This window comes from Haplochromis burtoni, unplaced genomic scaffold (assembly GCF_018398535.1).
Source record: "Haplochromis burtoni strain Fernald_Lab_line unplaced genomic scaffold, NCSU_Asbu1 Contig_2297, whole genome shotgun sequence".
Taxonomy (NCBI): Eukaryota; Metazoa; Chordata; class Actinopteri; order Cichliformes; family Cichlidae; genus Haplochromis; species Haplochromis burtoni.
This window is the reverse complement of record NW_024584658.1, coordinates 2,056-13,804: the sequence shown is the minus strand read 5'-3', so window position 1 is coordinate 13,804 and position 11,749 is coordinate 2,056. Positions and strand designations below refer to the sequence as shown.

Here is an 11,749-nt window from a genome sequence, read left to right as displayed (position 1 = left end):
AGTGTGTTCTTATGATCTTCTGTCCACAGTGGAAGTCGCTTTCAAACGACCAGAAAGCCAGATATTTCAAGCAGGCTGAAACAGAAAGACAGAATCATGCCAAAGAGCATCCAGCCTGGTCGACCAAAGAAAACTATGTATGTCCAAAGTGCCAACATGCAGTTCCTACATGTGTGCATCACTGCACTGAATGATGAAACAGTCACTGCACAGAGTTTGTATCAGCTAATGAAAACTCTGTGTTTGTTTTCAGGGCAAGAAGAGGAAGAGAATCAGACTTAGAAAAGGTGAAAGAAGATTTCTTGGTATCACAGCATCTGACATAAGAAATGTGATGAAAACGAGACAAAATGTGTTGAAAAAAGAAGACTTAATGTATTTTTGTTTGCGTTGCAGAATCTGCATCTGTACATGAAGAAGAAGCTCAACAAGCCAACAACTTGCGTATGAGGCCAGCTGAGTCACAGCCATCTTCTTCTTCTCATTCATTTCTGACAGAGCCACATGAGCAGCCACAGACAAAGCCAGATGACAGCAGCGTGCCTCGCCAGCAGCCAGTGTGTTTGCAACTGCCAAACACACAGGCATCACCCTACACACCTCTCTGTCAAGAAAATCAGGTCTCCCCTGCCTCTCACATGAATTTCCCTGAGGACACCTCATTGGACTCCCCTGTTGCAGCCCTTCAGTTCCAGACAGAGGAAGCCTTTGTCGCAGACAGTGAGGAAGAACTGCTGTCAGTGCTGGAAGAGCTCGACCCCCTCCCCATCACTGCGCAGTCTCAGCAGCCCTCACCCACCCCTGCCTCTCCTGTAGATGCCTCTCAAACTGCATCAGTTCAACCCCGAGTTGAATTATTTCAAGACCGAGATGAGCCCATCTGTTTTGCTGAAATCCAAGAAGACATGTGGTCAGTGCTTGACTACCTCCCCGTCTCTCAGCAGTCTAATGTGCTCTCCTCTCCTCATTCACACAACTACTCGACTCCTAAACAAAATCTCATCTGTCCTGCTGATTCCCCTCCATCCAAACTGGCGTCCTCCCCTGTTGCATTCACTGAATTGCAGTCAACAACCCCCATCTTTTGCCAACTAATGAAAAACAATAATTTCACTATAGACTATTGGACCGATTTCAATTGAATGAAACTGTTACTCCTGTTATTTCAACATCTGTCTTTGTGTAAATAAATAAAAAACAAACAAAAGATGCTTCTGTCATAAGTTACAGCAGGATGAAACAACCTTCATGTAGTTCTTGTTTTTAACCCTGCAAACCTTCTTTAGTTCTTTTGTTTCCTTTCATATTCAGCACACATCTGTCAGTGTCCACTAACTGTCAGGGAAAAGCCAGATAAAAACACTGTGGGGTCTTTTGGGACACGTGCTCGTTGGGTTTACTCATAGATATCAGAAATGATCTGTTCTGTATTCAAAGGATACACGAAGGACGTTTGTATTAAATGCAATATAGCGACTGATCATATGCTGCTTTCTTTGGGGGCTTTTCACCACCATGTTACACAAATCCAGTTTCTAACTGAAAAGAAAATCCTTCACCATCTTCTAATCAAATTCCCTGGTTTCCCATGTCAGAGATGTCATGGCTGAAAGGATCATCGCATATTGAGCTCAAAGCTAAACTCTTGTGTACGGCCTCTTTCCATGTTGCACCATTCATTTTAAAAAGTCCTGGTAACAAGAGACAGAGGTGACTTGATGTATTACAGTTACTTCCCAATTTACAGAAATGATGTGACTTCTGACATTTTCCTAGCAGGAAATGTGCTACTGTGGGACACTGAAAGAATAAACAGCAAGGCACGTTTTGTTTTAATAACTTTTCTTTACTTCATTTGTATGAACTAGGTTTACCTTACAAAATCTTATACTGTATATAATGTTTTATGTTTAATTCATGTCATGTCAGCTCGTGTTTACTCGGGTGAGCAGTACCGGCCCACAAAGAGAATGCTCTTGGTGGGTTTATGTCGGATGAAGAAGATGAAGGGATGGTCGGCAACAAACTCAGCGGGAATCGTTATAGAGCGGACTTCCATGTCAACCCCAGTGGCAGCAGCAGCCTCAGCTCCTTCTTCATTTACATCCACCAAAGCCTTGTGGACAACTTTGGACACTATCAGGTCATTTGCTGGAGACATTCCTAGTAGATGAAGAGCCCAGAAATCAGTTGTGTTTTATTCTTTACCAGATGATGTTTTGCAGTTTTTGTGCTCTCAATATAACTGTATAATTGATTCAGTGTGTCTCATTGGTGCAATATTTCTCACCAGAGAAGTCTCTCTTGTAGATGTCAAAAGCGTTCTCCATTCCCATGTTGGTCAGGATTTTCTCCAAGTCATACTTCTCCTCCATCTTAAATCGAGGGAGCTTGACATCAACCTCGTTGGGGCTCATCATGTCTGGGCGAGTCCAGTCCACAAAGTTCTGATAGGTCAGCTCCTTCTCCAGCTGTGTGGATACAGTGTCACTAGCTTGTCTGATTGAAACTGGACATTAAAGTACTGGTAAGTGCATCTTACCTTTTCCAAGCCTGTGGTATCATCTTCTATGTCATTAGGCAGGAATATGAGCATGCTGAGGTCATTTCCTTTATACGGCATCTCAAGAATCTGTCCAGAAACATTGTTTTTATTTATTACTCCATCAAAGATGGTCTGACTTCCTAATCTAGAAATTTAGGCTGATATTTGTAAAAGATGAAAAAGTGAAAGGTAATCGCACAGAAAACCTGATACCTTGTGTGTCACCTCTGACACCAACAACTGCAGCAAGCGTTTGGTGCTAGAGGTCACATTTGGACTCTGGACCTCTGTGGAGTGTGCACATGATCTCATTACTGTCTAAAAATCCAAGGAGTGCTGAATCATTGAAAAATACACAGTAACAGGTGTGTAGCATCGCTAACTAGGTAGCAACAAGCCTCTAACACAGTGTGTGTATGCTAGCGGCTAATCTAGCAAACAAATGAACAGAGTGCTTTTAGGTGTTGCACAAGGATAAGATGATAAGACTGTGTGTCTTTTTTATAATCACCTGCTTCAATTTACCTTAATCCAAGGAGTGCTCAGTGTGGGTAAATCTGCCATGAGCAGATAAAGTGGATGAGTGGGATAGGTAGGTGTGCCGAAAAGAGGCAACAAAGCTGAAGAGTAGTGATGGGTCGTTCGCGAACGAAATGGGTCTTAGAGCCGGGTCTTTGACGTGAACGACGCGAGCCGGCTCCAGTGCGCGCTGGCCTTGCCAACTCCCCGCTATTGGCCACGAAGGATTACCGCTCCCTTGCGGAAGAGGCGGATCGCATCCTCCTGGCTACCAGGACTTTCGGCGTCCAGGCGATTGTTCAGGACTCACCAGCGTTTTCCCCCGCCCCCTCACCGATGCTCCAGGGGCCCTCCGACTCGTCCACGGTGGCCGGAATCGCTGCACGGCGGCACCGCGGAAAGGGGCTTTGTTTTTATCACCAGCGTTTTGGAGCGAAGGCACGGCGCTGTCTCCCGCCTTGCAGTTTCCAGACCCAGGGAAACGGGCATGTCAGCGCTCTGTAGCAGCCGCGACCGCTGGCAACAAGGAAAGGCTGCTTTTCTTAGAGGACTCACGCTCGGGGAGGCATTTCCTGGTGGACTCCGGCTCACAGAAGAGCCTTCTTCCCCCGGCTGGCTCGGACAGGCTAGCTGAGGGCTGCGGGCCATTGCTAACAGCGGCTAATGGCTCTCCCATCAAAACCTTCGGTGAAAGTGTAACCAATACGTCTACTCACCAAAGAATGAGTGAAGCAATATGGATAACAGCAGAGGACAATTTATTTAGGGTCTGATGGCAATTTACCATCGGTGTCCAGCACTTTAAAGGATTGGATGGACTGGAGCACATCTGTCCTTAACATACCCTCTTAAACATCAGCTTGACACTGATACATCAAAGGAAACTTAACAGACTTTAAGTGCAAATGTTTCAACCTGAACAACTTAAAACTTCTTTGGGATACAATGTAAATAAAGACAAGAAGAAAAATATTTCCATCAATAGTCACTTCTCCTAACCAGGAGACAAGTGAATATATTATGTAAAGAGTCCTTCTCAGTCCTGGGGTTGTAACACCACAACCTCCTCAGTCCGTAATCAGAGAGTGTCTATTTGACAATAACCAAAATGTCTTTGGATAGTCTTTATGAATGCAAACAAAACAAAACAAAAAAAACAATGGTATTAGCTGGCCAGCAAAATAAAGAGACTGTATGGCACTGAGTGCGGGCGTGTGTGTGAGTACTTCGGTCCAAATAATCAAGGTCCGGATGGATGAAGGGATGGCGGCCGCTTGTCCTTTAATGGCACAGCAGCGAGGCGGCACAGCAGCGAGGCAGCACAGCAGCGAGGCGTCTGGCAGGAGAACGAACAATAATCCTTTTCAAGGCTACTGCATAAGGAGATATTCCCCGCTAGCTCACCCAAGCTTGCTCTCTGGCACAGCTACAAGCCACGTGAGCTCATAGCCCCATAGTGACATACGAACTTGGCTACCAACGTCCGCTTAGCATGGCGGCTAATCGTCGAGCTTGCTAGCTTAGCCTCGATTAGCGATTAGCACATTAATAACCATCACTACACATCACATCATAGCAAACACATGATAACACATGGAATAGTATAATATACATACGAAACAGATTTTTACCTGGCAGGAGAACGAACAATAATCCTTTTCAAGGCTACTGCATAAGGAGATATTCCCCGCTAGCTCACCCAAGCTTGCTCTCTGGCACAGCTACAAGCCACGTGAGCTCATAGCCCCTCCCGCTAGGATGTACCACTACAGTCGACTGTCGTAAAGCAGCCGCAAACCCATAGCAATATAAAAAAAACCTCAAAATCATTGAAGAACATTTTATAACACCCAATATAGATATATACATATATACTGAATATCACACAATGTCAGATAACCAAATTAACACTGGGTTACATACACCCCTGCTTAAAGTGTGACGTCCCGTCACTATCACCCGACAGAGATTGCACTAACCCAGCAATCTGTTGTTGTAATGACAGGAAAAAGTTATTGAACAATGCAAGTGTCATCGGCAGCCATGGCTCTCTACCAAACATCAGAAGGAAGGGCGCTTCTCCAGTTGCGTCATGTTTTGTACAGTTATAAGCATGTACAAGGGGGCGAACATACTTCCTCCACTCCTCTTCTTTTTTTTTTTTCTTTTTCTCCAGTTGCCCTCTGGTACAAGCATCCAGTGCTGTGGGAGGGTGCCAGAAGGCCTGCCGTTACCGTCAACTACCTCCTGCAGCAACGTCTGGAGTCGGCGCAAGTAATCAGATGCCTTTTCTCCACTATTCTGATGAGTCTCTAGGTACTGGATATACAGCTCTTCACCTCCAGTGACATTGCCATAAGCCTTGTCAAGCTCATCAAGATAGTCTTTTGGTGGTGCTTGAGACCCAATAGAAAGGGCTACATTCAAAGCAGGGCTAGCCAAGCTATCGAGGAAACCACGGCGCTGCTGCCCTTCGGAAAGGGTAGAGTCATTTAGTACCTGTTTAGCTCTAAGTCGCCATACCCTGTACTCTACCTCATTAGGGGGTTTTGGAGAGTTTCCTGAAAATGAGCGGAGCTCAAAACCAGAGGGAGTGTGCATGGGCGAGTCATGTTTTACAATGTGCTCCACAATGACTCTCTGAACCTCCGCTGGCAAAGGATCAACAAGCAGGGAGTCCGCATCAAGTGCCTGTTTAGCCTTGGGCACATGGCCATCATCACAGGCGGCAGTTGACCTGGGACCGGGTGTGGACTGAGTTTTAACTCCCAAGGCAGGAGTTGAGGTAGCTAACCCCTTATATGTATCATTTTTCCCACACATGTGGCTCACTGCAGCCTGATTTAAAGTCATGGGGCTCACATTATATGCTAATGCCAGTTCGTTTACTTGTTCTCTGAAACTAGCAGTCACATCATCAATTGCTCGAGCGAGGGGGACCACATCATGCGCCAGGTGAAAACTGTCAGGTCCCTGAGGACAGTACTCATCTATCTGAATAACCTCCCAACACTCCCCATCTGCTGAATGTTCTCCATCTATGAGCATTGGGGTAATGGACTCAGTGAACTGACACAAAATAGTGTTAGGGAGACTATCTATTTGTTGAATTTTGACCACGTGATCCAGCAAAGCAAATGCTCTTTGCACCTCTTGTAGTTTAATCTCGGCTTTAGCCCCTTTTAACAAAACAGTGTACTCTGGATCAAAACCATACCTGTCACAAAACTCCATTGTCTCTCTCTGCAAAGCAGTAGATGAATTCACAGATGTCTGTGCATGTGCTTCAGGATAAAGTTAATGATGCGCTCCAGTCCCTGTTCGGGCGCCAATTTTTTCCTACTACTCTTAGTTGTAACCAATACGTCTACTCACCAAAGAATGAGTGAAGCAATATGGATAACAGCAGAGGACAATTTATTTAGGGTCTGATGGCAATTTACCATCGGTGTCCAGCACTTTAAAGGATTGACGGACTGGAGCACATCTGTCCTTAACATACCCTCTTAAACATTAGCTTGACACTGATATATCAAAGGAAACTTAACCGACTTTAAGTGCAAACGTTTCAACCTGAACAACTTAAAACCTCTCTGGGATACAATGTAAATAAAGACAAAAAGAAGAAAAATATTTCCATCAATAGTCACTTTTCCTAACCAGGAGACAAGTGAATATATTATGTAAAGAGTCCTTTTTCTCAGTCCTGGGGTTGTAACACCACAACCTCCTCAGTCCGTAATCAGAGAGTGTCTATTTGACAATAACCAAAATGTCTTTGGATAGTCTTTGTGAATGCAAACAAAACAAAACAAAACAAAACAATGGTATTAGCTGGCCAGCAAAATAAAGAGAGTGTATGACACTGAGTGCGGGCGTGTGTGTGAGTACTTCGGTCCAAATACTCAAGGTCCGGATGGATGAAGGGATGGCGGCCGGTTGTCCTTTAATGGCACCAGTAAGGCAGCACAGTAGTAGTAAGGCAGCACAGCAGCGAGGCAGCACAGCAGCGAGGCGTCTGGCAGGAGAACGAACAATAGTCCTTTTCAAGGCTACTGCATAAGGAGATATTCCCCGCTAGCTCACCCAAGCTTGCTCTCTGGCACAGCTACAAGCCACGTGAGCTCATAGCCCCATAGTGACATACGAACTTGGCTACCAACGTCCGCTTAGCATGGCGGCTAATCGTCGAGCTTGCTAGCTTAGCCTCGATTAGCACATTAATAACCATCACTACACATCACATCATAGCAAACACATGATAACACATGGAATAGTATAATATACATACGAAACAGATTTTTACCTGGCAGGAGAACGAACAATAATCCTTTTCAAGGCTACTGCAGAAGGAGATATTCCCCGCTAGCTCACCCAAGCTTGCTCTCTGGCACAGCTACAAGCCACGTGAGCTCATAGCCCCTCCCGCTAGGATGTACTACCACAGTCGACTGTCGTAAAGCAGCCGCAAACCAATAGCAATAAAAAACTCAAAATCATTGAAGAACATTTTATAACACCCAATATAGGTATATACATATATACTGAATATCACACAATATCAGATAACCAAATTAACACTGGGTTACATCCACCCCTGCTTAAAGTGTGACGTCCCCGTCACTATCACCCGACAGAGATTGCACTAACCCAGCAATCTGTTGTTGTAATGACAGGAAAAAGTTATTGAGCAATGCAAGTGTCATCGGCGCATTGAAACTGTGATGCTTACAATCGACTTTGTAGCCGACCTGATAGTCACTGAGATAAGCCGGTGGCACTCTCCTCCTTTGTGGCCTACCACATGTTGGGGCTGGGCTGAGCACCTCCTCATCGTTTGCTGTCTCCGATCCTGTCAGATCTACAATGAATTCAGGTGCCCCAGGATTCAGAGGATACTGTGGCTGGGACGCCTCCTGTTCTCCCAGAACATCCCTTTGATCCGCCAACAAGTCATTGTCAGGAAATTGGCTGGATGTAAAGTTTATTTCCTCGTCTTGCCCAAACTCCTCCTCCAGCCGAGTTTCTTCTGTGTTGCTCCCTGCATCCCCTCTCATGAGAGGTTGAACCGGACTGGTTAGCACATCCTGACTGTCACATTGCAGGTTAACCGGTAAGAACCCACAGGGAAGAAGCATGTCACGATGCAGAACTCGCTCTCTGCCCTCTGCATCCTCTGGCCTAATCACATAAACTGGGATAGACTCATCCGTCTGCTTAACAACGATGTGCACAATAGGCTCCCACTTATCAGAGATTTTGTGTTTCTTTCTTAGGCTCAGATTCCTTACCAGGACTCTGTCACCCACTTCCAATGGAAGGGCAGTAACCTTAGCATCCCAGCGTCTTTTGTTCAACAATTGTCTCTTCTCAGCATTTCTTGAGGCTAGGTCATATGCATACTTCAGCCTACTCTTTAGTTCTCGTACATACTGAATATGTGTTCTGGTGCTGTGGCCACGTGGACTATGTCCAAAACAGAGATCAATCGGAAGGCGTGGCTCTCTACCAAACATCAGAAGGAAGGGCGCTTCTCCAGTTGCGTCATGTTTTGTACAGTTATAAGCATGTACAAGGGGGCGAACATACTTCCTCCACTCCTCTTTTTTCTTATCCTCCAGAGTTCCGAGGAGGTCCAACAGAGTCCTGTTGAACCTTTCCACTGGATTTCCACGTGGATGGTAGGGTGTCGTACGGGACTTTGTAATCCCTGCTAGTTTACAAAGCTCTGCCACTATTTCAGATTCAAAACAAGCACCTTGATCACTATGGATTCTGCGAGGAAACCCGTAGTGACTGATGAAGTTCTCCCATAACACTGTGGACACCGTTTTCGCTGTCTGATCTCTCGTGGGATATGCCTGTGCATATTTTGTAAAATGATCAGTTAGTACTAGGATGTTCCTGGTGTCTCTCGAATCGGGTTCTATTGTCAGAAAATCTATGCACACTAACTCGAGGGGACCACTGACTTTGATGTTGACAAGTTTAGAGGCTTTCTGCACTCGTGCCTTTCGTTTCACACACCTCTCACATGTTTTACATTTGTTCTCAATGTAGCTAGCCATTTTTGGCCAGTAAAACCTCGCTCTAGCCAGTTCTAAGGTTCTCTCAATACCCATGTGACCTGTCTCGTCATGAACACCTTGGAAAGCTCTCTCTCGATGGCTATTAGGGATGACAAGTTGATGGAAGGCCTTCCCCTTTTGATCAAAAACTCTACGGTATAGCACCCCATCAACTAGAAGTAACTTTGATTTCTCCCGTAAAAACAGAACCACCTCAGGTTCCTCAGACTTTCTGTCAAAAGTCTCATCCCCAGCCTCTAAAATGCCTATGATGCGGGCTAAAGAGCTGTCATTTCTCTGTAACTGATACCAGTCCACCATAGACATTCCTGGTAGGGCTGACTGGCCAGGTAGGGGGACCGGATCCTCAAGGTCATCAGGAACCGCACTGTCATTGCACAAGAGTGTTTCCACGGCAGGGATTACAGTGTCGACTGTCTGTGTGCCTTCACCTAAGATCGTGTTGACATTGACACTATGACGCTTACACACAGTACTCATTGCCTCCCCATCGAGAACTTTAAACTCCTCAGGGGACAAGCTAGCACAGTCCAGCATGCTGGAGATTCTTCTGTCTGTCTCCAGGGACTCCTCGTCCTCCTCTGAGGGTCCATGAGGCCTCCTAGAGAGCCCGTCAGCATCAGTGTTATGTTGGCCAGATTTGTAGTGTATGTCAAAGTTGTAAATCGACAGCGAAGCAAGCCATCTGTGACTTGCAGCATCAAGCTTCGCACTGGTCAACACATACGTCAGAGGGTTGTTATCAGTCAGCACCTTGAAATTAGCCCCATACAAATAATCATGGAACTTCTCACTTACTGCCCACTTGAGGGCGAGAAATTCTAATTTATGTACAGGGTAATTCTTTTCGCTTTTGGAGAGGCCACGACTAGCATAAGCTACTACTCGAGTCTGGCCGTCTTGAACCTGATACAACGCTGCTCCCAGGCCTGACATACTGGCATCTGTGTGTACTACGTACGGGAGCTGCCAGTTGGCGAAAGCCAGAACAGGTGCTGAAATCAGTTTTTCAACGATAAGGTCAAAAGCAGCCTGGCAGGCAGGGGTCCATTTTGCCCCAAGTGAGGGTGACTTTGTTCGTGGCCAATGTTTTTGGCCTTTATGCCTGGGGGCTAGTTCTCCCTTTAACAAGTCATTGAGAGGCCTGACAATGCAAGAATAATCCCTCACAAACCGCCTGTAATACCCCGTGAAACCTAGGAATGACCGAAGCTCTTTGGCAGTTTGTGGGCATGGCCAGTCTTTCACAGCAGTAATTTTGTCTGGGTCAGGCTGGATCCCCTGGGCAGATATTACATGCCCCAGATATTTCACGGAGGTTTGGAAGAACTTGCATTTAGAAGGGGATAACTTCAGACCAAACTCAGCAATGCGCTTAAGGACCTTCATCACCCTCTCTTCATGCTCTTCCAGTGAGTTGGAGAAGATTATGAGGTCATCTAGAAATGCAACAACCTCCTGGAGGTTAATTCCCTCCATCACTTTCTCCATGGTCCGTTGAAACGTGGCAGGGGAGTTAGTCAAGCCTTGAGGCATCCTCCGAAATTGCCATGTTCCAAACGGCGTTGTAAATGCTGTCTTGGGTCGATCACATGGCTCAACTTCAAGTTGATAGTACCCGCTCTTGAGATCTAAAACAGTGAACCATTTTGAACCAGAGAGCAGAGTGAACGTCTCCTCTATACGAGGCAATGGGTATGCGTCCTTTTTGGTGAGGTTGTTTAATCTCCGGTAATCTACAACCATTCGCAGTTCCCCATTCTTTTTCCTAACAAGCACTACTGGAGAGGCATAGGGGCTATGTGACTCCTCTATAATGCCTGTTGCCAAAAGGTCTTGGAGGTGTCTTTTCAAATCATTGAAATCCGCGGGCGAAACACGTCTTGTCCGCTCTTTGAATGGGACATGGGGTTCTAACTCAATGCGGTGACTGACCCCCGTCACACTACCAACGTCAAGATCATGTTTCGAGAAAGCATCTGATGCTTCTTTGACAATTCTAGCCTGTATGTGCTCTTTGAATTGTGGTGATATCGGGCTGTCCCCAAAATCAAGGCCAAGAAGCACGGCAGATTGGTTACTGTCCTCGCTATGAGAAGCTAGCAGGGACTGTGCCTGCAGAGGAGCATCTTCGGGCTGGGGGTTCAGATCAGGGAGTGCAACAGGAACTGCCCAATCAATGGGGGAGCACTCAGCAATAGCTGTTCCAGGATACAGTGTGATGCCCCGCCGAGAGGCATTTTTGACCGCAACTTTAAACTTACAGTGAGACATAGGTTTTACATCAACTATCTGGTCATAGATGATAAACCCCCCTGGTGTAGGTGTGTCCTCCGAGCTACACACAAGAGCCTGAAATTTATCGCTCCCAGGTTTAGTGTGGCAGATGGCTTTCAAAGTATACACCTCACCTGGTTTCAAATGCACCGGTACCTTGCTGGAGAGTGCAACACGGAGGGCTTTGACCTAGGGCTGCTCAATTAATCGAATTTTAATCACGATTACGATCTGGGCTTTCAACGATCATTAAAAATGACTGAGCCGATTATTAGCCCCTCCCTCGTGCTTTACTCTCGCGCTGCTCCGTGTGGCAAAT

The 11,749-nt window shown here is 46.0% G+C and overlaps 3 protein-coding genes across 3 annotated transcripts; 1 reads left to right on the top strand and 2 right to left on the bottom strand.

Annotated features, from left to right (window-relative positions):
• Positions 1-29: 29 nt before the first annotated feature.
• LOC121813703 (transcription factor 7-like 1-A) lies at positions 30-1,206 on the top strand (the record flags this gene model as incomplete). The annotated part of the gene is given in 3 exon segments (XM_042217594.1): positions 30-137; positions 254-287; positions 397-1,206. Coding segments are annotated over 3 exon segments (888 nt in total), but the record flags the coding sequence as incomplete, so codon positions are not given.
• A 625-nt stretch (positions 1,207-1,831) lies between these two features.
• Positions 1,832-2,632, bottom strand: LOC121813702 (leukocyte elastase inhibitor-like; the record flags this gene model as incomplete). The annotated part of the gene is given in 3 exon segments (XM_042217593.1): positions 1,832-2,163; positions 2,291-2,471; positions 2,543-2,632. Coding segments are annotated over 3 exon segments (498 nt in total), but the record flags the coding sequence as incomplete, so codon positions are not given.
• A 1,724-nt stretch (positions 2,633-4,356) lies between these two features.
• Positions 4,357-7,036, bottom strand: LOC121813701. Its single transcript, XM_042217592.1, has 2 exons — positions 4,696-7,036; positions 4,357-4,400 (listed from the first exon to the last, which is right to left on the bottom strand). Exon 1 carries the CDS (start codon positions 6,296-6,298, stop codon positions 5,126-5,128), a length of 1,173 nt encoding a protein of 390 aa, XP_042073526.1. The 5' UTR covers positions 6,299-7,036; the 3' UTR covers positions 4,357-4,400; positions 4,696-5,125.
• Between the last annotated feature and the right edge of the window lie 4,713 nt (positions 7,037-11,749).

Bases quoted from the DNA above. Each gene is read 5' to 3' on its own strand.
- LOC121813701 (XM_042217592.1), bottom strand. From the start codon at position 6,298: ATGGAGTTTTGTGACAGGTATGGTTTTGATCCAGAGTACACTGTTTTG.